At 30.8% G+C, this 25,488-nt stretch overlaps 1 protein-coding gene across 1 annotated transcript; it reads right to left on the bottom strand.

Annotated features, from left to right (window-relative positions):
* Window positions 1–13,939: 13,939 nt before the first annotated feature.
* HELRODRAFT_153934 (hypothetical protein) lies at window positions 13,940–25,234 on the bottom strand. Its single transcript, XM_009010584.1, has 6 exons — window positions 25,092–25,234; window positions 15,413–15,609; window positions 15,246–15,352; window positions 14,840–15,177; window positions 14,079–14,523; window positions 13,940–14,036 (listed from the first exon to the last, which is right to left on the bottom strand). The coding sequence occupies exons 1-5, from the start codon at window positions 25,153–25,155 to the stop codon at window positions 14,456–14,458; spliced, it is 774 nt and encodes a 257-aa protein (XP_009008832.1). The 5' UTR covers window positions 25,156–25,234; the 3' UTR covers window positions 13,940–14,036; window positions 14,079–14,455.
* Between the last annotated feature and the right edge of the window lie 254 nt (window positions 25,235–25,488).

Raw genomic sequence — 25,488 nt, 5'->3', positions numbered from 1 at the left:
TGTTATATATATATATATATATATATATATATATATATATATATATATATATATATATATTGGTAAAAGACCATAATTTTTACAATATTCTATAAATTCTACCGAATGATTGCATATATGCATTTATAAATTCTTTCCGGCATAAGTTTAGTTTGGATGTATTATTTTCGGTAGAATTTATAGAATATTGTAAATATATATATATATATATATATATAAAATAAGTTTATTCCGAATTTATATAGTTTATATATCACTGACGATGATATATTTTATATCGAAAAAGCTTTCTGCAATTATTTATTTTAATAAACATGAACAATAATAATTTTAGTTTTTTACTTAATAAATTAAATATCTATAATAAAATTTTAATTAGAAAACTTGAAAAATTAATGTATAAACATAATAATTGTATTAACGCGGTTGATTTTCTTAAAAACTGTATATATATATATATATATATATATATATATATATATATATATACAGTGTTGTATAGACTACTTTTGGAAAGTAATCTGATTACAAATTACTTTTAAAATTAGCTTGAAATTACAAATTAAAGATTACCTTGCAATGATGTGTCCGATTACAGATTACATCATCAAACTTTTTGAAATTACAGATTACATCATAAGAATTTTATTTAATGAAAGTCACATAGTCTTATGAATACATATGCTTACATTTTATAATACTTAATATAATAATACATCAATACTAAGACAGCAAAATATTTTGGTTATGTGAAAAATGATAGTTTTTATAATGTATTTTGTTATGAGCACAAGCAAATTTTTAGCAATTAATAAAAATATAGAGAAATCCAAATTAAAAGTTTTAATGCAAATAATAACATAATGCTTAATATACAGGGTGAGCCAAAGTGGACAGTAAAATATATTTATTTAGAGATTAATAAGAAATTAGATTAAATTAAAATAATTGTAGATATAGAATTTTAATTATATAACATAAATAACATAGTTGTAACATTAGTTATAATAGATAATTGTATTAATATAAATAATGCATAAATTTATTCCAGTGACTGTCCACCTACTTTTGGCCCACTCTGTATAAAAATAGCAAAGAATACCAAATATATAAACAAAAGATAGTTTTTAATACAAATAATAAAACATATATATGTTTATATACGTATTACATAATATACTTGTAGTCTAAACTTAATAGACATGGTATTAATATTTTAGTTCAATTATCTTTCCATTAAAATAATAATAGACATGATATTAATTCCTTCATTTAAATTAATATTTCAATCATCTTTTTCAAGAAAATCAGCATTAGTCTTCAACAATAACAGATTTTCGAATACAGCATCCCCAAGTCTGGTACGTTTCTTTGTGTGTATCAAACCACCATGTGAAAAAGTCTCTCAACTGGTGCCGATGAATGTACTGGTGTATTAAACATAATAAAAACTTCTTTTATAATAGGATATCTGTCCAGCATTATCAAATCTGTTGCTGCTTCTTCCAAATAAAGAGCATATTGTACTTGAACCTTACTGCTACTGGGCTGATTAACAACCTTTACAAATTCAAAAAGTTCATCATTATTTGATGATTGTGTGGCTGTATCTATTGAAATTGGGTTTATATCTTTCACATCTCTTTCCATTTGGATACATGCATTGATAAACAATGTACGGCATTTTCAACAAGCTGTTGTGCTATCCAACGTAGTTTAAAATAAGGGTGTGCTATTGCAGCAATGATAAAATTATTGGCTGAATGATTAAATTCAGTAAGTTGTCCGAATCGTCTCTCTACACCACATAACAAGGCTTCTGCAAATATCTTACTTCAATATCTGCAAAAGAAGTTATGGCACTGTTTCCACTTCGTTTGACATGACCAAACCACCGCAGACGGTGTTGCCGGCATTCGTCCTTTATATCATCTAAACCAGCACGACGCAGGATTTCGGTTGATTTGATGAGGTCCTTCAGACTAATACGTTGCATCCATCGGAGCATTTTCATGTCGGTTCGTTGAAGTTGTTGTTCCAGTTTGGTTGTCATTGGCCATGTTTCTGCACCATATAACAACACCGGACGTATCACAGATTTATAAAGTCTTGATCGTAGTGGTAGTGGGATGTCACGCCGCATCAATATAGAGGCAGGGAGATGCCATTTATTCCAGGCTGCACGTATGCGTGCTCGAACGGCAGCTTCAGCTGTTCTAGTACAATCCAGAACATCCCCTAGATATTAAAACGATGTGACTTTCTCTATTTTAATGGCTTCAAAAACAGTGCTATTTCGAATTTGTTGTTATGGATTGATGCAAGCAGAACAAACAAAATTGGACACTTTAGATGAATTACCAATTATTTTTGAACAACGTTTGTGACACCACTGGTTACACTGCTGACACTTGATTGAATTGTTACCTACACCAGCTTTACAAACTGAACAGGGCCATCGTCCAGTAGCTGTGGATTGGATGGGTTCACCAGTGTTCATTGCTTTGGTTTTGCTGATGTTGACTTTGAATCCATGATCGGCGAGTCTGGTGTTCCAATCTTCAAACATCTGTGCTGCATTCTGCTCAGACGTGGCTGTTAAAACGATATCATCAGCATATACTAGATTCCAAATGTCACCAGTGCGTATCGGTTTTGTGATTTCTTCCATCACAGTTAAAAATAACGGTGGACACTTGAATCGAGCCTTTAAACAATTAAAATAAATAACATGTCTAATTCATACCTTATTATTGTGTTGTATTTGTGTTATTTAATTGGTAAAAGTAATGTTAGTGTTTTTTAATTTACATATTTATTTAAATTATTTAAAAATGTAATGATTAATTTAAATGTCATTAAATATTAAAATATATAGAAAATTACATTATAAAAATATAAACCAACATATCACTCACCGGTCACAAGATCTTTAAAAGTTTAAAGGCTTGGGTTTCAACAATTCTTAATGATTGAAGTCCATTTACTATAAATTTCATGATGAGATCATTTATTTTGTTTTGAGACAGCGATGTATTATTATCAAAATCTAATTTTCTTTGTTTCATTTTTTTCCAATTTGCATAAGGAATTTCCACATTTCCTTTTCTTTTTATATTTCCCTTTAAATCAAGTAAACATTTTTCTTTGTATATCTTGTATTCTAATACCGAATTTTTGTGAACTCGTTTCATGTGAGTAACAAAATTTGAAGTTTTGCTGCCCGTTAGACAGTTATTTACAGCTGAGACATTTTGCAGTCACGCTGCTACAATCAATCAATCAATCAATCAATCAATCAATCAATCAATCAATCAATCAATCAATCAATCAATCAATCAATCAATCAATCAATCAATCAATCAATCAATCAATCAATCAATCAATCAATCAATCAATCAATCAATCAATCAATCAATCAATCAATCAATCAATCAATCAATCAATCAATCAATCAATCAATCAATCAATTAGCTTATAAAGCGCTATTTCCGCGATGTTCAACAGCGCTCCTAAATGAATTTTGAAAACAGATGGGTCTTGAGATCCGCTCTGAACTTCGCAAGTGATGGAGAAGTAGTCAGAGAAGTAGGTAGAGAGTTCCAGAGAAAAGGACTAGAAAAAGCAGATTTGGCGAAAGAGTGTTTAACACGAGTTAAGAAAATGCGAGGACAAGGAGACGATCGTAAACCGGGGCGTTTAGGTTCAAATAATATATCTGATAAATTGTTAGAAAATAATTTAGATTGAGACTTATATGTACATGAACGTGCAAATTTAAAAAAATTATTCTATTTATAGGTAGCCAGCGCAAGAGAACAAGATATGGAGATATATGAGAAAAGAAAGGGGCACAAGCAGCTAGACGAGCAGCAGAGTTAAAAGCTTTAGAGTATAGAGTCAGAAAGACCATAGTAGAGCGAGTTACAATAATCAATCCTAGATAAGACTAACGAAGTAACAAGAAGAAAAAGAGTAGGATCATCAAGAAAAGGCAAAAGCATGTATATTTATGAGCATGTATATTTATGTGTAAATTGTTATATTTCTTGCTTGTTGATTATAAAACATCTATCTTGCTATAATTAGTAATTAACTTAACTCGTAGTTAGATCAGTCCTACTTTTTTTATTTCTGGATTTCGGTTTTGTTTATTTGTTGTATGACTGCGAAATGTTTGATTTACATACTTATAAATTTATCTTTCAACTATCTTGAAAAGTGAAATATATATATATATATAGATAGATAGATAAAACTAAGGTTTTAGAATTTGACTCCGATGTAATGTATTAGAACAGTAGCGGATCTAACGCTTAGCAGACTGAGCAGCTGCTAGGGGCCCCGGACGGCCAAGGGGCCCCGTGTACAAATTTATCCCTCAAAAAATACTTCAAATAAATTTTCCAATATAATGAAATTTCAAAATTTGAAAAAATCATAAAATTTTAAATAATATTTGTTATTAATGGAAAGGGGGCCCCGTAAAAAAAAATTATTTTATAAAAATAACTGAAATTAATTTTGAAATATAATGAAATTATTAAAAAATTCTTTCAATTACTATGCTGAATTCAACGTTAATAAGCGTTTGCAAACGTTAGCAGTTTACAGTAATATGTTTGAAAACAATCTGTCATTCGTTTCGTTAGCCATCCCTACTTTTCTGTCTTTAATATCGTATCGTTGTCTTGTTGTTGAAAGCGCGTGTTTTTATTTTTTTTAAAAGTATTGTGGTCAAATAATTAAAACGTTATTTATTTGTCTGTTTTTTTCTTTTATTTCAAGTACCTAAGTGGTAAACATTTTTATTTACTTTTGATATAAATTCAATAAATGAATTTCATTTTAATTAATCACAAATGGCTTTTATAATTAATTGAATAGTTTCAATATTAAAATTCAAACTTGGCAGATAGATGCTATTAAAACGTAATTATATATTCACTTAATATATTAATGTTTGTAACAAATCTGTCGACAAAATAAATTCAAATTCGTTAAAAGTTGTTTTTAGTTCAAAGATGTATATCACCTAGTTATAAGTTGGAAATAATTGAAAGCTAAAAAGCCTCCCCACGACACACTAAGTTTGGGGGCCCCAAATTTTTTTTTGCTTAGGGCCCCCGCTTGACTTAATCCGCCACTGTATTAGAAGCACTGTACAAATTCAATAAAACAATTGATTTAATAAATTTAAATTGTATAATTTTCGTTGCATTTTATTATTTAATTAACTTTTATTAAAACTGCATGTTGATAGAAAACTCTTTAGTTAAGTTAAAACGTCTTAATGTTGTACATGATGTTATTATTTTTTTTATTAATTCATAATAGTGGTTTGCATTCTGTACATCATTGAAATGATTTTCCATGTTAAATAAATCTTCGTTGACACATTGTGGGAGTATGTTGCTTTCAATTACAAGTTTTTTCTTAAAACAATAATTATTTATTTTTAATAATCTTTCTGATTCTTGGCAGATCTGAAAATCATTAAAATTTATTGCTTTTACCAGAAAATAAATAAATGTATCGTTTTACTTTTAATACTCCTTTTGAGGGATATGTCAATTGTCTAAGCCAATTATGCACATTTTTCTGAAATTATTTGTAATTAAGTTTTAGTTTAGATATTGAGATATATAAAAAAAAGAACCTTTGAGTTTTGTAAATGTTAACACCATCTAAATTTTTCAAACTTAGTAAGTAGGCTTTCATTTCATAAAGTTTATCTATAGCGGCTGTCAGGTTGCTCTTTTTAATGGATTGCTTCCATTCTCTATCTAGTATCAGTTTGCTGTTCAATATATGAAAAAAGATCATTGATGTTTTTCACAAAAGCTATTGTTTCAGAAACGTCAGAAAAAACAAAAAATTCGTTTAAGAGTTCCAATGATTTAGCCACAGAGCAACTAAAGACTCAATATGCATATTTAACTTTCATTTTATGCTTTTCAAAATTTACTTGATTTTTGGTTAATTTATTTTTTAATTTCATTTTGATTTGTTGCTGATAATTAACTAAGTTTACGATATGATTCCATTATTATTATAAAATATCATATTATAAGAATGAAACATATTCCTCATTAATTTCAGCATGTGGCATGCATCAAATATGATATATATTTTCTGGCCGGTTGTTGGGAACAAGAAACTTGTTTGCATGTTTGGAAATGTGAAAGAGCATCCAAGCAATCCACATGCCGAAACGTTAGTGGCCAACCCATCCATTACCAGTGAAACAACCCTAAAAAATAAATATTATGTATAAAAATTTTAACATATCTTCAAGAAAAACAAATGTTGTTTACCCTAACTCCAGTATTATGTAACTTATCAATGGCTTTCTCTATGAAATCTTTCAACTTGTGAGATGATAATTTATTTGTATAAAAATAAGCTATTGAATGCCTCCAATCTCTCAGACCAACAACATAAAAAACCAACACCTCTGAAGCAACTATGTCTCCTCATTCCCATCTCCATAGTTATGTTATCCAACAAAGTCATCTTCACAAATAAACAATGCATTTGATAATTTATGCATAAAATTTAACATCAATAAAATTAAAAAAATTGAAGACAAATGTTTATAGTGAAATGGGAAACAAAAAATCAAGAAATAAATAAAATACACTAGGAATAAACTAGCATATGCTACCAAAATATGCTATATTTTAAACTCACAATTTTACAAACAAAATATATTTTAAAAAACCTACTAATTTTCCTATTATACGTTATTTGAGGCTTTATTGATATCGAATCAAGGATTAAAGAGCATTTGCAATATTTTATTCGCAGTACATATTTCTTTATATAGCAATACTAGTTTACAGAATATCATTATTAACAAAATTTTACTTGTTCAATGTTCTCGAGTGTAGCAGTGTTAGTCCACTTTTTCTTAAAAATTGGTATGCACGAGGACCATGAAAATGCAGCTGCATATAAAAGGTCTTGTAACTATCATTATATACTTTGTTAACTCTTTATAAATGGTATGATTTTTTTATCTAGAAGCAAAAAAAAAAATTAATCAAAATTTCAATTCATTTTGCTATGGTTACGTAACATTATTGTTGCCTGCAGCATTGTGATTCTGGACTTGTAATACTTTGATTGCCTTTGCTGCTGCTTGATGAGATGTGCATCCATTGAGCAAAACGTCTAAACATGATTTAAATTTGAAAGTAAATAGCTGCATTTAAAATTTTTCATCATTTATATATATATATATATATTTACAATATTCTATAAATTCTACCGAATGTTTGGCGTTAATATGTTTGTAGTTCGTTTTTTCGATTTTTCTCACTAAAGTTTTTTGGTGAACGTTTAGTTTATTAAAATTCAAAATAAACCTATTTTTCGAATTCATGCTGCAAATAAGGCCATATTTCGATTCCGAATGAATCATCGTCAGTGCTCCTTGCTGTATATATATAGGAAAATATTGACTTTGTCAAGATTAACTTTGACGTTGTAAAAATTAACTTTGGTGTTGTAAAATTGAACTTTGATGCGAATTAGGTGTCAGGTTTCTTAATTGGCTGGTCATCTTCTTTGGTCTCCTTTTTTTTCATCGATAGCATCATATTCTTCTTTGTTACTATTTACGATGCTAGTTTTTATTACTTCTTTGTTTTCGTTGTTGGTTAAGCGCCGGGTTGAAAGTGAGGTTGTCATTTTTTGTTGTATATTTATTTTTGGTTTATTGATGTCGATTAGGACTGCTTCTGCAATTTTAAAATGCGTGTAGTTGCTGTTCTGGTGTATTACTTTGGTGTTGCTGTCGAGGATTTCACGGCTAATTGTGATTGAGTGTGTTGAGTCCAAATGAGATTTGATAGCACCACTCTGTTTATGCATCGTAAGCCTTCTAGTCAGTGAGGTAGTAGTAATCCCGATATATGAGTCATGTTGACGTGCACAGCCGTCAAAGGGGAAATTAAATTCATATATTACGTGATTACGCTTTAACTCAGAGTTATCTCTAGGACTGCAGTTGTTTTTCAGTATTAGGTGAGACGTCTTTTTATTGTTGTAATAAATTCGGAGTTTAACTTTACTATTTGGGTTGGTTGGTGTGACATTTTTATTGATGATATGCTTAAGAATAGTTTCATCTACCTTGTATGCTGTTGACATGTGATTTCTGTAATACAAGATGATGTCGTTATCTTGATTATTGGTACTAGGAAGGTTATTGCTGTTTAGTAATTTGTTTTAACAATCTTTTCAATAGAGTAAGTCTTATATCCATTGTTTACAAGCAGGTTAGTGACCCTCTTTAATTCAGCGTCGCTAAGATAATAAATGATTCTAAAAACTTTACATAATTCAGTTAAATTATTAAGTTAAAAATTGATTAAAACTGCCGTAGAATGATTTTAGCAGGAAAAAAATGTTTACAAGAATGCCGCCGGTGGCACATTAACAGGGAAGAAGCTAAATATAGATTGGAAAACTGAAAAACCCATTGAAAATTTGGTGCTAAAAAAGTTTGCTTCCAAGTTTCCTGACCTTGAGAAGAAGGTCAACACTATAAAGCCATTCTTATATATAATTCAATGCGTGATCCTGTCCATCATCGCTAATTTTTTCAATTTCAATACTTTCCACCATTTTGCTTTAAGCGGACGATAAAAAATGTTAATTGATGGGCGTGTTTAAATATCTAATTGAATGGGTGCGTTTAAATTTCACTTGAAGTAGACAGGAAGGTACCAATGATTATACATGATAAGCGAACGTCAGCACTTATTTCTCTGCCATCCATATTTGTTTTTGGCATGTTAACAATAGAAAGTGTCTGTCAGTTTTGTTTACGTTTGCTTCTCCTTATATAATCTCCTTGGAAGGCACGTACGAGTTTTGTTTTTTTATGCATTTAAAAATAAAGTCCTATGTAAATTTAACACTTTAAATTTAAATTTTACATGGTTAGTATTTTATCTTATAGTTATTAGATAAATTAAAATATAATCTAGTTATTAGTGAATTAACAGAAAATTTCGTTTTTAAATATACAGTCCATAGAAAAAAAACCTGTAAGCAAACACATGATGACTTTATGCGTTATTATAGGCATATTGATATGATCGAATAAGAGTTTTAAAGCATTGATTTATCGATTCTTGTTTTGTTAACATAGATAAATTCAACGAGGTCGGACAGCATTCCTCACTACTAGGCTTAGAGCGATCACGTGCCTTAAAAAATTGACTCAAAATTGAAGTACCCCAATTTTGAATATCCACATTAAATCAATGGTCTTTGAATAACATAAGGATAAGCATGCATTAGTTCAAACTTTTTGCATTCAAATTTTGAATTAATCAATTAATTAATAGGTTTTAATTTTATCTTAAACTTTTATTGAATTATTAAATTGTAATTATTCATAAAATAATTTAAAAAATTGTATTTTTTTAAAATTTCAAAAAATTTCAAACAAGTTTGAACCAGAAGCGACTTTTCTTATCCTGCTTCATAACGTTCTTGAGCAGACCAACTTTTTAACATTACGTGAGCGGTCAAACTAAAAAGCATACGACGTCAATGGATAAACTATTTCTTTTTGAATAAGTCAAATTTTTAATTTTTTAACTTTAAATTTTAAAAATCTTAGGTATTTTTAAAAATGTATTGTTGTCGTTGATTAAAGTAATCTAAAATAAAGTAACCTGTTTAGATTACAGATTACACCAAAAATGTAATGTAATTTGATTACTGATTACTTTTATAAATGATGTGATTACAGATTCAAAAAATGTAATCGATTAATATACAACACTATATATATATATTTATATATATATATATATATATATATTAGATTAAAACTGTAAGAAATGCAACTATTGATGAAAATCACGGCATATTCGGCGTTAGTTAACTTCTAATTTAATTTTTAGATTTTTCTAACGGTTGATCGTAAATCATTCTCAAGTTACTTTTTTCGGTATTCCTATATCATCTTCGGTGTTCGAATTGATATGTTGTGTATGCGCCCAGATGCTCAAATATATATATATATATATATATATATATATATATATATATATATACCGTGTCGCTAATCTACTTTGTTGATTCCTTGTTTCTTCTAAGTAAATACTTAACGCTCATTTAATTAGTTTTACGTGTTTTCATTACCGATAAATATAACACTTTTACGTGTTTTCATTATCGATGATTCCTCTGTTTCTAAGTTTATTGGTTGGAAGAATTCCAATTGCCCGTTGTTAAATATTTATTAACGGATGACTTTGTTCTATGAGTATTGATTCGGCTAGTCGTAAATTATAATGGTTTTCAACATTGTGTTCAAGATTTGTTCAGTAATATTAGTTTAGTGTTCCTCTTTCATGTGATTTTTTATAGCGCCGGTTTGTACGTGCATCCCGAATCTTCTCGATAACTTGGTTGTCCATACCAATATATTTAAAATTATGGTTCCCACACTTACCAATAGTACATTTGAACAAATATATTAAACGGCTATGATCCATTGTCGATTCTGGCTTATTAGTGTAGTCGTTTTTCATCACAAGAGATGACGTTCTTTGGTTGGAGTAGTATATCCGTAGTTTAATTTAATGCTGTCGTTTTTGATGGTTTCTTGGACGTTATTTTTTATGATTCTTTTCACGACTTTTTCATCCTGTTCGAATGCGGTTGACATGCGGTTCTTATAATATATAACTATGTTATTTTTGTTACTATGGTTAGTTGCATTGTTGTTTTTGCTGATTTCTTGCTCTTTGCGTTCTATTATTTTCTGGATCATGGAATTTTTATATCCATTATTAATGAGTAGTTTAGTGATTCTATCTAGTTCTGTTCTCCTGCTTCCTATATCAGAAAAATGTGTATAGGCTCGGTTTACAAAGGCAGAAATCGTGCTCTCTAGATATGTTTGACAACATTTACTATTGCCATTGAGGCATAAACGTTTGTTTGTTGATTTGGTGTATGGTAGTTTATTGTCAGTTGATTTTTCCATTGTAAATTTTAATTTTGATAAATTTAGTCGTTCTAGAAGTCTTGCTATTTGATCATCATCCTCATATGTAACAAATATATCGTCATATATCGATTTTTCATAAATCATCTTCAGTGCACGTTTTGTTTATATAGTTTCTTTAAACAATGCAAAGTTCTTCAGCAAAGTTTTTCAGCAAAGTTTATTAGCTGGTATCGTATTCTTCATCTTTGTTGTTGTCATTCCTTTGTTCTTCATTGTTATTGAAGTTAGTATTAAAGCGCCGAGTTGGTAATGATGTCATCATTCTTTGTTGGATTTGGAAATTAGAGATACCAATAAAACCCAAACAAACATCACACAAAAAATGATAACATCATTACAAACTCGACGCCTTAATACTAACATCAATAACAATGAAAAACAAAGGAATAACAACAACTTTGCTGAAGAAATTTGCATTGCTTAAAGAAACTTTATAAACCAAACATGCACTGAAGATGATTTATGAAAAATAAAATTAGGCCTTATCTGGATGATGAATATGGATAACAACAGTTTCACTAAATTATCATAATAAACTTGGATAATTCTATTTTCAACAAATTGAACAATTTCTAGAAAAATCTAGTAAGGAAAATGAAAAGACATTACTACACGAACAGGAAAACATTACCTCTAATAATAAAAAAACAATTCCAAAACTCAACCTTCCTCGGATATGAAAAGTAGTCATTTGATTAATTCATTCACATGTAAAATTGTTGAGTGCGTGCATCAAAATTCTGAATACATCGGAATGACTACAACAACATTAACGAGAAGACTCACTATGCATAAGCAACATGGAGCAATGAAAGACCACCTGATGGAAAACACAACACTATTATAACAAGGGAAATTTTAGACGATAACACCAAAGCAATTTATTACAACAGAGATTCAAATTGAAGATAGCAGAATCAATTTTCATCGATAAACGTAAACCAGCAATAAATATTCAACTAAATAATACCAATACTCTTCCAACAAAGAAACACATGATTAACTTTAATTCTAATTAAGTTACAATCAAAGTCGCTGTAAAAACAAAGATCAAAGACGGAACAATACTAAATAACTACACTGATGATAGCAGTTGATGCCGAAAAGAGCTTTTCTGCAGTAATAACGTTATTAATAATGTTTTGTCAAAATTGTCAAATATTAAAAGTTTTTTATTTTACCTTAATAAACTTCATCAAGATGATAAAAGTCTCGTTAGAAAAATTGAGAAGTTCAACTACAAGTTGAATAATGCCGAAAACGCAGTGATCTTTATAAATAATTGTATTTATGATAGTCTAAACCCATATATATATATATATCTATATATATATTATATTTATATATATATATATATATATATATATATATATATTGTACTGAATTTTACCGAATTATTGGCATTATTGGGAAGTTATATTTGTGAAAGAGCAAAAAAGAGGTCATAAATGGATAACAGATGACATCGTATCTCTGATAGATGAACGAAGGAAAGTGGCAATCCTAATAGTTACAAAATGCTGGACAAAACAATAAAAAATTTGCTTAGTGGCAAAGGAGAAATGGTTAAATGACAAGTGCAAAATCATTGAAAAGATCAAAAACATTAATACAAATGCAATGTATAAAAACATCAAAGAAATCACTGGAAAAAGAATTTGTACTGTTTCTGGATGCATAAAAGCTAAATCCGGTGAAGTAATCTTTGAGAAAGTAAAAGTACTTGAAAGATGGACTGAATACATTAACGATCTTTTTGATGATATCCGTGGTAAAAAGCCTCCTATTTAAAAAGACGTAGAAGGACCAAAGATATTTAGATCTGAAGTTCGTGCCGTTTTTTCAAAAATGAAATCAAATAAAGAGCCAGGTCCAGATGAGATAGTTGTTGAAGAATTTAAATGTCTTGATGAATTTCGCATTGAAAAAGTGACAGAAATTTTGAATAAATTTATAACAGCGGCGAAATTCCTCAAGATCTATCCAAGTTAATATTTACTGCATTGCCTAAAAAGCCTAATGCAGCAGAATGTGAACTACATCGAACAATCAGCTTGATGAGTCATCTTACAAAACTTGTGATGATGAGAGCACGAAGCAAAATCAGATCTGTAATTTCAAATGTCCAATGTGGCTTTGTCGAGGATTGTGGCACAAGAAACGCTACCTTTATGCTACGAATGATCAGTGAACGAACGATTGAAATGAAGAAAGACTTGTTTATGTTCAAATTATGTTCGATTATTCCAAAGCTTTTGATAGCGTGAAACATGTGGAGTTTTTTTGGAAATATTGGAAAATTTAGACATTGATGGAAAGGACGCTGTCAACAACGAATTATGATACATTCGCGAAGTCCTTGTGCCACTAGTTGAATATAATCACATTTTGACTGCTAGTGTTAAAGATCGGGTTTTGTGGAGGTCGATGGTCGCCGACATCCTGAAAGAGTAAGGCATGAGAAAGAACATGACCCAACGACACAACCGACCTCATAGATTGATCAGATGATCCAATATCCAATCTTTGCCGTCTTAGTGTGCATTATAATTCAAATCCTCAATATTTTTCATCTTTAGCAATGACTAAAATTATGAATCATGTCACATTTTTCATTTCATATTACCAAAGAATACTTTGCTTTTTTTCGTTTTCATTTCTACATTTTCTAAAGGTGACTTTGAGATTATTCTCGTAACTTATTTGAATTACTTTAATAAAAATTTTAAATGCACAAATACATACAACCATACGCATACAACACGTTGACCGCAAAGCATTACCAAAAACACAAATCATTTTAGTTTATGGACCGTATTTGTGACTGAAATGAATAACTTAATAGCGTAAAACATTTCATTACAAATATTTTTATTGTAACAAGAAGTGCACGACTAAAAAAGTTTTCAATTAATCTAAAGTTGCAAATGGAATGATGAACAACACTTTCCTGAATCTAACATTAATAAAAGACAAAGCAAAAAATGAAATCGAAATATATTTTAGAAACATAACGCATTGAGATGGAAAAATTGAAAGGTTTATAATTAAAGGTTAAACTTTCTGTTAGAATGAGATACACCAATAATATTTAGCAAAGCCGATTTACAAAAATTATCAATTTAAACCGAACAGAATTTTACATTTTTATCAAATTCACTCATATCAACAACTATGAATCTTTTGAACCAGATTATAAAATGAAATATATTGCTAAGAATGAACACCAAAACTCACAAATAATTTTTTATCCAGTTGTTTACTCGTTAAAATTGTAAATACGTTAAGATTGTGAACATGAAAACAAAATTATAGTAATGTTAAGAAAATTTTTTCATCAAGCAACTTTGAAACAACGTCGCGAATGATTGCAATCACTAGCAACATGACAAAAAAATGTCTCGTGCAATTGGATTAGGCTTTAGAAGCTGCACCATCTCCTTCCAAGTCTTCCACATTTCCATCTTTTTTATCTTCATCTCCTATAAACAAGTTTTTCAAAATGACTCACTACTAATTACTATATAAATGCAATATACTTTAATAACGAAAATATCTTATAAACATTGTTTTGTTTTCCCTCAGGTATAAATATACAATCAAGCATTTTTGGAAACATACACAGTATTTTCATTTCCGCATGATCAGCACAGCTAATCATCGAAGCTATTAAAAATATCACAAGCTGCCAAATCAACATAAATATTTTGGTGGATCAACATATCAGTTTCCAGAAAAAGTGTATTTGTTACTGGTATATATTTTCTTTGCCTGTTAAATTTAACTATTAAAAATAACCTTGCATATCAGATGTCCAAAGGGTAAGATTATCTCTAAGCAGTTGCATAATGAGAGTAGAATCTTTATAGCTCTCTTCACTCAATGTATCTAACTCAGCTATCGCATCATCAAAAGCTTTTTTGGCTAGCTGACACGCTCTGTCTGGCGAGTTTAAAATCTCATAGTAGAACACAGAGAAGTTGAGAGCCAAACCCAATCTGATAGGGTGAGTGGTGGCCAAATCACTAGTAGCAATATCGCTAGCCGCTTTGTATGCAACTAAACTATTTTCAGCAGCCTCTGTACGATCAGACTCAGTGGCAAATTCAGCCAAGTACCTGTAATAATCTCCTTTCCTAAAAAAAATTATAAAAAAAATTATTTTATGTAAAAATTATTCATTCAAAAGGCATAAAATATGTACATTTTATTGTAGAACACTTTAGATTCACCGCTACTAGCTGACGGAATTAGATGCTTATGTAAAACATCCAAGACGTCATTACATATTTCTTTTAATTCTTTCTCAACCTGTAAATAAAAAAAGTTAGTATCATAACAAAATAGCATGAAATATGATAGTTAGAAAACCTTGTGTCTGTATTGTCGAGTAATCTCCACATTAGGATCATTATTACTTTTTTCCTTAGATTCCAAGCTACTAATTATTCTCCAAGAAGCTCTTCTAGCCCCAATAACATTTTTATAAGCAACCGAAATTAAATTTCTTTCTTCGACAGTTAGTTCTTCATCAAGAGCTGCCACTTTTTTCATGAACTCAACCATTTCTTGAACGGTGGGTGACAAATAACATTTTCAATAAAACTAACAAGCCATTACATATAGATAACAATGAACAGAGTTATTTTTACTCACATACACAAATCTTAGTTGACCCCAAAAAGAACCTGGCAAGAAATACATTGTGGGACCTTCTTACGAGTATAAAAAATTTTAAATTCTGTCAAATCCATGACTCTGAACTTGCTCATGTAAGCATTTTGTTGTCTGACAGTAGTTTAGCTTACAGATTATTTTTTGCAAATAGGCCTATATGCTATTATTGCAGTAAGTATATAACATCACATCCCAGTTCGCAATCAGTGCTACCGAAATGGAGATACAGACAATAGCACAATTTGTGGTAATAATAAAGCGCAACTCAACGGTTACTACTACTTAAAGCAAAAAGACCTCGCTAATGAAGCCGCCAGTTCCAAAGACAGTGGCAAAGGAGCAACCGCATGTGAAGCTAAAGTGAAATTTAATGCAGACATGTCAGTAGTGGATTATTTAAATGAACACAGCCATGCGCAAAGATGCGGCAAGAGAGAAAATGATGAGCAAGAGAAAGTGTAAAAAGACGGGCAGTTGAAAGTCATGAGACAGTGCAACAGATTATAACTGAAGAATTTCTAAATTTTTCTCAAGCGGTTTCGGTGTAATATGGTCTCAACGGTGTAAAAGGTTTCAGAAAGAGAAGTGATGCTACATATTCATTTTCCATAGTTTTAAATATCACCATTTTCCAAGAATAAACACATTTATCAAATGGTGAACAATTTCTGTTATTTGATCGTGGAGCAGTTGACGAAAACAGAACTTTACTTTTTGAAGGTAATCGCTCCACGACTTCTTTAAAGGAAAACGTAAACTAGTACATGGATGGCACCTTTAAAGTTATTCCAGTTATTTTCTCAGCTGTACAGCATCCACACAAAATTCACGGGGCAGATTTATATTTATGCATTACTGCTAAATAAAACACAAGAAATGTACCGTGATTATTCTTGAAATTAAAAACCATTGAACCAAAGGTCAGTAAGTATTAAGATGGATTTCGAAAAGGGTGCAATAACAGCTGCATAGCAATTGTTTTGTGGTGTCCAAATAAATAGATGTTTCTTCCACTTTGCTCAGAATATCTTTAGGAAACTGCAGAATGTTGGATTACAAGAGAAATAACAAAACGAGCCAGATTTTGCTTCATATGTTCGTTTTTGCCTGCTCTTGCATTGGTTACTGCTGATCACATAAAAGAGGCCTTCAAAGCATTGCAAGAAGTCTTGCCAGAGGAAATAATGTTGTTGCTAGACTATTTTAAAGATTTTTACATAGTAAACCAAAGAGCCAATTCTATGTTCAAAATAAATGTTTGGAATTGCTATATTCGTGCAGATAATGACCTTCCTCAAACTAACAATGCAGTTAAAAAGTGGCATCGAAAATTACAATCTGTTGGCAATATCCAAATATATGCAGATTTCTAAAAGTTTTTCGAAATGTACGCAGCTGCAATGAATTACAAATGGATCAATTGATCAGTTATCATGCTGTTCCTCCACATAAAAAATTCAAAGACTGTAATTTACGAATACTAAATACTGTCCATGATTTTGCAAGCAGGGAATTGCACATAAGATATCTTTTCAATTTGTTTATGTGACATGTATCTTAGGAATATACCATCATATTATTATATTTATTTATTCATAATTTAATTATAATTATTCATTTAATAATTTAGTATTTGTATAAATTCTATTTTAATTCATTGATTTCCTAATTTAGTATTTGAATCCATCCTGATTATTTTGATTCGTTGTATTTCATGATTTAGTATATGTATCTATTCCGATTATTTTAATTCATTGTATTTCCTAATTTAGTATTTATAACCATTCTGATTATTTTAATTCTTTGTATTTCCTAATTTAGAATTTGTATCCATCTAGATATTAATAACTTTTTATTTGTTGTTTGTTATTTCCCTTTCTGTGTATTTTTAAGTCTGGTTTAGTTTGTAAGTTATAAAAAAAGCGAATCAATTGAATTAAAAAAAAATTAATAAAAGAATTTAAAAAATGTGTGCACTTGGATCTAATTTTTGTTAATTTGGACACATTTTTTAATTTCCAGGAGGAAAATAGCCACCAAGAAATTTTCGCCGAGGTGAAATTTATAGCAAGAAATTTTCTGACATCCTTACATAAAATGTATTAAAAGTAATGAGAATAAATGAAACCAAAACTAATGCTCAACTCAGTGGCACCTGATAAAAATTCTAAGACGCACTGAGGCATAGGTATAATTGTGGAGTGCTATTATTTTAATAAGACTTGAGGCATCTACTGACATAAAAGAAGACATAGGATGGTCAGTTAGCTCAAGGATTCAGAATTCCAAGCAAATACTTTGACAAACAATTCACAAATTAATCCAGAACCTCACAACACTTTCCAAACTTGTTCATGCAAATAGAAAAGAAATTTTGTTATACATAAAACTAACAATTACTACTATTCAATTGTGTAAGAACTCAAATCTTAGTACGAGTTTTATTCTCAAGTATTACAATATGAAACATGTAAAATCGTGTGCAAATTTTACAATTTTTATAAAAATCTTTTCCAGAATGCTACAAATAACCTAAAGTATTGTTTATGAAGGTTACTTGAAAAAGACTGATTCGAAACTCTGAAATTTATGCTTGAACTTTTTGTTCAACCTCTCAGTCGACAGTAAAATAATACAGGACTTTTCTATATTTTTCTAATACATGATTTCGTTTAACCCTTCAATTGAATGTCTTAAAAAATTGAATCCGAAATTGTTATAAGTAAAATTTATTTAACAAAAAAAAAAAAACTCTTTCCAAATGAACAAATGCTATATTATATAGCATAATCAAAGTGGAAGTTACAGGTTCAGAAACATACAAAAGCAATTATATAGAACTCTTAGCCTTGCAAGTCTTTCAAAGGGGTCTTTCAAGTCATGCAATACAACACAAACAAGAAACATCCAAAAGCAATTATAGAGAACTCTAGCCCTTCTGAGGTTCTTTCAAGTCGTGCAATACAACACAATACAATTATGTGACACTTATACCATGATAATGTGTTGCATCCATAATTATTTTAAGGTTCCATTGTTCCAATATTTTCAACATCTTTCACAAAAATTCTAACTTCTGTTTTCATTGATTTTCATTTTTTTAAAATTTTTGCAAGTCTCAAAAATCATTTCAACCTTAGTATCGCTTGTCCTAAATTTTGAAACTTAATTAATATTTTTCATTTAGTCAACTTAAATGTTAGCATTAAAACATTGGCATATAATATCAATTTTCGTTTAGCGTCCAGAGACCCAGTTCCCCGAGGTAGGACGTTGTTTTCTTTGCCATAAACTTTTTGCGCCAAACTAGACGATCAGTCGTATCCGTTTCATTTAAATTTAGAGCTTTTATGTCTTGCTCGATTGTTTGCTACCAGGACTTCTTTGGACGGCCTTTGGGACGTGTGCCAGGTACTTCAACATCTGCAACATGACCAAACCACCACAGACGGTGTTGCCGACATTTGCCCTTTATATCATCTAAACCAGCACGACGCAGGATTTCAGTAGATTTGATGTGGTCCTTCAGACAAATTCGTTGCATCCATCGGAACATTTTCGTGTCGGTTCGTTGAAGTTGTTGTTCCAATTTGGTTGTCATTGGCCAAGTTTCTGCACCATATAACAACACCGGACGTATCACAGATTTTAAAGTCTTGATCGTAGTGGGATGTCACGCCGCATCATTATAGAGGCAAGGAGATGCCATTTATTCCAGGCTGCACGTATGCGTGCATGAACGCAGCTTCAGCTGTTCCAGAACAATCCAGAACATCCTCTAGATATTGAAAAGGATGTGCTGCATTCTGCTCAGACGTGGCTGTTTAAAAGATATCATCAGCATATATTAGATTCCAAATGTCACCAGTGCGTATCGGTTTTGTGATTTCTTCCATCACAGTTATAAATAACAGTGGACTGAGAATCGAGCCTTGGTGAACTCCAACGCCGATGTCAAATGCATCTGTGTTTCCAACCGTTGTGTTGACAAAAGTCTTAGTATTCGTATACATTTTCATCACAAGTCGAACAAGATATTCTGGAATGAGTTGTTGACGTAGACTACACTTGATTGCTTCACGGGGAACTCGATCAAATGCTTTTTCAAGGTCTACAAAAATGTGTGATAGTGGTTGATGCTTTGCGAGGTACTTTTCTTGCAGTTGCCGAAGGATGTGAATTGCATCAATTGTTGATTTCCCAGCTAGGAAACCAAATTGATAATTTCCAATTGTGATGCACGACGTTAATATTCTCTTAATGATTTTCTCGACAATTTTCAGGGAGTGTTATAACAGACGTATACCCCGATATAATGAACAGTTCAATGGATCACCTCTGCCTTTGTATAGCAGAACTGTCATGCTATAGTTCCATTCAGTCGGTATTGAGCAATTTCTCCACACTTCACGGCAAAGTTGTAGTAACGTTTGGATACCTGCAGTACCAGATGCTTTGATAATGCCATTTGTGAGTCCAGAGGACCCTGCTGCCTTTCCATCCTTCATAGCTTTCAGAGCTTCTGTAAGCTCCTCTACAGTGATGTCCGGAATCGGACCTTCGATGGGCGGAGCGTCAAAATTGACATTGATGGGATTTGTTTCATTTAACAGACAGTTGAAGTATTCTCTCCACTGAAGTATTCTCTCATGATCAAGATCTCATCTTGTTCATGAACCATCTCATTTTTGTCGTTTTTGATACATGAGGCACCAACTATGTCTTTTAATATAATATATAATTACAGTATGACAAAAATCTTAAAAAACAAGCTCAATACAGATTAGTCCTGATAATTTACCACAATCACTCAATCACCCACTTAATCAATCAAATGAGCAGTAATCAATTGATCGATCTACCAACAATCATAATTAATCACTTAATTTTGATATTATTCGGTCAGAAAGGTTGGAAGTCTTTGCAAGTTCTAATTTCGTTACTTTAATCTTTTCGCATATACTTTTTGGTATCAAAGCTGGTTTCTTATTACGTTTTCTATTTCCTTTGTACATTTATTCTATATTTAGCGTTTTTAAAAAACACTGAAAATATTTAAAATAAATACATAATCATTAGCATTAAAGTGCAATGCTCATCGTTCACGGCTTTACAAAAAATATTAAGAAATTTGTCTTAGACCTCTGCACTCATTTCCAGTAAAATTTCAGTAAACTTCATTTCTAGTAAAATTTGAAACATTCGTGATTGTGGGTTGCTGATACATAAATTCAAAAATTGCTTCACTAGAAGTTAAATACACAAACTTCTTTTTACAACAAAACTGGCTCTGAACTCGGTTTGCTGACTTTGAAGACCATTTTTTTAAACAAAGCCTTACACCCCAAGCCAAGAGCTGTACATAACATAGCATTAAGCTTATCTTTGAAGCTGGATGTAAATTATGTTGTGGTGGTTGCATAGATGTTGGTGTGAATACTTGTCATATGCAGATCTACATGCTGTTGACAATGTTAACCTCCTCGGTCACCATTAACGTAATTTAATTATTTTTTTGATCAATATGGCAGACATATGTTCTAATTAGTACCTCTTTGAAGTTTGAACATGATCAGATAATCGCGTCTACCACTCCAGGCAGATCCACACGCATGGACTATGGGCACTTGCAATGTCAATAACTATGGTTATCGCAATACAAAAAATGACTTCCATAACACATTATTTATTTTCACAGTTTATTATCACAATTATTAACATGTAGGAATGTCTTTTATCAATTATCATCGTAAAATTGTATAAAAAAAATCTAATAACACACACATTTCACACACATCACCCAAATTTTTTCATCACATTCTGTGCCAACATCTCATTGCATTTTTCATGTCCATCATTTTTGGGAAATGGCCAAATCCTCTTCTTTAGTGGGGTAGTGGAGCAGTTTTAATCCTTTTGGCAAGAGGTTGATCATCATCATTTCAGTTTTAGCTTCTGATATCATTTTATGTGCAACTTCAATGCAAAATTGCCAAAACTCTAGTGTCTCTTACCAGTAATCAGTAGCCAGTTTTTCTTATAGATGTGACATTTGTGCAATCGAAGATTGAATTTAAAAGTTCATATCAATGTAACTGTGTAACTTTTAATATATTGAAATGAACACCAATCAGCCCTTTCCATTGAATTGAACCATCATCATCCTTTATTTCCACAAATGGTTGCAAGATTTGATAAAAATTTTTTTTATAACCCATCTTGCTCTGTTTCCTCCACTGTTTGCCATGTCTCTTCCATTGTCAACATCACCGTCATTTTCTCTACCACAATCAGTGTCATCAGAATTATCTGATTCAACCACTTGCCCTGGCTTGTAATCATCGCTATCAGATAAATTTTCAATTTCTTATCTTTCATTTCCATGAATGGTTGCAAGATTTGATCAAAATTTTTTTTTTATAATCCATCTCGCCCTGTTTCCTCAAGCAATGGAGGAAACAGGGCGAGATGGATTATAAATTTCCTCCATTGCTTGCCTTGTTTCTTCCATTGTAATCGTCAATGTCATTTTCTTTACCACAATCGGAGTCATCTGAATCATCTGATTCAACCTCTTGGTATCAGATAAACCTTCAATTTCTGATCTTTCTTTTCCACGAATGGTTGCAAAATTTGATCAAAACTTTCTTTTATAACCCATCCCGCCCTGTTTCCTCCACTGCTTGCATGTCTCTTCCATTGTCATCATCACTGTCATCTCCATGTCACTGTCATAATCATCTCCATCAGATAAATCTTCGATTTCTGATTCATTCAAAATATCAGGACGGTGTCTGCAAGTGAAAAAATATAAATATGCAAAATAGAACTCAAATTTATTCACAAAAATGAGTGACGTTAGTTTTGCTACACATATTAACATTGGAAATGTACCCATGCAGCATGTGCAATAAAAGCAATTCAAAATACCAATGTCCACGCACATGGTCACCATGAATAATCTAAGGTGAAAAATTTGCTGCAACATGTAACATATCTAAACCATTCTAAAACTATTTAGAAATGATTACCACACAATAAAATACAAAATTTTGGGCTGTAATATTCTTAAAAAAAGACAAAAAAACGGCAACGAACCTTTTGAATTTGCGTAAAATCTTTTCAGTGTGAAAGCGGCCACCCTGTGAAATCCCGGTGAACAATTACAAAAAATGAAAGTTTGATATGATAGATACATATGTCTGCACTTATGGAAAACCATTTTTAAAACTGTAGCTTGTTCTTGAAATTTTTAAGAGCAGATTTTAGCATCGTCCACATATGTAGACTCTGGAACCGAGGAGTTTCTACACGCGTAAACTCTATTACTCCTAACCCTACTCATGATAAGGTCAAGAAAGTGAAATTAATGAATAAAAAATAAGAACTCCATAGATTGAATTACATAATTAGTATTACTTAAGCTTTTTTCAGGGTTTATTAATTTTACACAACCACCAATAAATATTAAAATAAAATAATATTATGCTATTTAAATTTACTTATTGAAAATTAATATTAGAAGAGACAGAAATTATGAAATATTCCAATACAATATGATTTTTTAAGTGTAGACTCTTTAAAAAAAAATACAAAACAATACAATACAAAAAAAGTCATTTTATTGGGTTGAATAAAAAAGGTTTTAAGATCATTGTAACCAGTAGTGTCACAAACGATGTTCAAAAATAATTGGTACTTTATCTAAAGTGTCCAATTTTGTTTGTCCTGCTTGCATCAATCTACTACAACAAATTCGAAATAGCACTGTTTTTGAAGCCATTAAGGTAGAGAAAGTCACATCGTTTCAATATCTAGGGGATGTTCTGGATTATACTGGAACAGCTGAAGCTGCTGTTCAAGCATGCATACGTGCAGCCTGGAGTAAATGGCATCTCCTTGCCTCTATATTGATGCGGCGTGACATCCCACTACCACTACGATCAAGACTTTATAAATCTGTGATACGTCCGGTGTTGTTATATGGTGCAAAACATGGCCAATGACAACCAAATTGAAACAACTTCAATGAACCGACATGAAAATGCTCCGATGGATGCAACAAATTAGTCTGAAGGACCACATCAAATCTACCAAAATCCTGGTTTAGATAATATAAAGGACGAATGCTGGCAACACCGTCTGCAGTGGTTTGGTCATGACAAACGAAGTAGAAACAGTGCCATAACTTCTCTTGCAGATGTTGAAGCACCTGGCACACGTCCCAAAGGCCGTCCTGGTCGCAAACAATCGAGCAAGACATGAAAGCTCTTAAAATATAAATGAAATGGATACAACTGATCATCTAATTTGGCGCAAAAAGTTGATGGCAGAGAAAACAATGTCCTACCTTGGGGAACCGGGTCTCTGGACGCAAAACGAAGATTGATTAAGTTCATTGTGGGATAAAAAATATAACTCTGGGCGCCTAGAGAATTCTGACACCCACACCATGACAAATATCATGTGAATTGTCAAATTGTGTATTAAAAGTTTAATAAAATTTTATTTTATTATAAACTAAACCAAAATTTTACTTTCATGTCTAGTATAATGCTAACTAATGTAATAAATATGAGTATAGGACTTAAGGCTTATGCTTATGGTAAAAATAAGGGTTTTCTGTTTAAGATTGAGTGTGCGATATTATTAATTTACATAATTGTAATACAATTAAATTTATAAATTTATGATAAAGAAATAAACATGTATAAACTAAAAATGTATATATACAAACTACACACATAAACTCTATTATTCATAACCCTACTCATGATCAAGTCAAGAAAGTGAAATTAATGAATAAAAAATAAGAACTCCATAAATTGAATTACATAATTAGTATTACTTAAGCTTTTTTTAGGGTTCATTAATTTTACATGACCTCCAATTAATATTAAAATAAAATTATGGTATTAAAGTTTAATTATTGAAAATTAATATTGGAAGATTAATATTACGAAATATTCCAATATAGATTTTTGCAGGTGTAGACTTTTAAAAAAAAATACATTTTATTGATTTGTTTAAATTTAAAACTATTTATAATGTTAATTATAACAAGATAATTTTTATCCGACTACCAAAATTTTTACCATTTAATAAAGTCACATTTTACCTCGTTAACGAAATAGTCATTACAACCACATTTTCATTTTATGATATCACATTTAGATATATATAAAGATTAGTATTTTTCCTGGCTGGTTAGGGTTGCTTTTTTTGAAAAGTTTTTAGGCGGTCAGATAAAAAACATATACCCTAAATAATATTAAAAATTTATTTAATATAATAAAATTGAATTCTATAAAAAAATAAATTTTTAAATGATTATCTGACGAAAGCATTCATGTTGAATGATCGCAATGCTAACCATCATATCGTTCAGCTTGTTCTGCCAATTTTGATTTGTAAACGTTATCATCCCGATCCGTCATTTTCAATAATTTGCTACGGCGACAAGAAGAACAAAAGGAAGATCGGAATCACGGACAATGACGGCCAAAAACAAAATGGCGACACAAATGGGAACTTAACGTTCGATGGATGCGAACATTAATTATTGCTATGGATCTTTTTATTCAATTACTATTGGTCACAACTATACATATATAAATATATATATATTTATATAAACTTTCGCACAATAAAATGTATATCAGAATGTTGTAAGGGGTAATTAGCATATTCTAGACCATATACATCTTAGAGGCCATCGAACGAACCGCGCACATTTTTATTGCGCTTTAGAATCTAATCTCATTCTTTGG

The sequence above is a fragment of the Helobdella robusta genome, assembly GCF_000326865.2.
Source record: "Helobdella robusta unplaced genomic scaffold HELROscaffold_1, whole genome shotgun sequence".
NCBI lineage: Eukaryota > Metazoa > Annelida > Clitellata > Rhynchobdellida > Glossiphoniidae > Helobdella > Helobdella robusta.
The sequence above is the reverse complement of the archived record's forward strand: the minus strand, read 5'-3'. Positions and strand labels throughout refer to the sequence as shown.

What these genes read in the sequence shown, in the direction of transcription:
- HELRODRAFT_153934 (XM_009010584.1), bottom strand. Translation starts at nt 25,155, where the DNA reads ATGACGGATCGGGATGATAACGTTTACAAATCAAAATTGGCAGAACAA. An exon ending in ACAAGCTGAACGATATGATG is followed by an intron (nt 15,610 to 25,091) that starts GTTAGCATTGCG and finishes CCACCGTTCAAG; the next exon opens with AAATGGTTGAGTTCATGAAA. An exon ending in TTGGACATCTGATATGCAAG is followed by an intron (nt 14,524 to 14,839) that starts GTTATTTTTAAT and finishes ACTTGTTTATAG; the next exon opens with GAGATGAAGATAAAAAAGAT.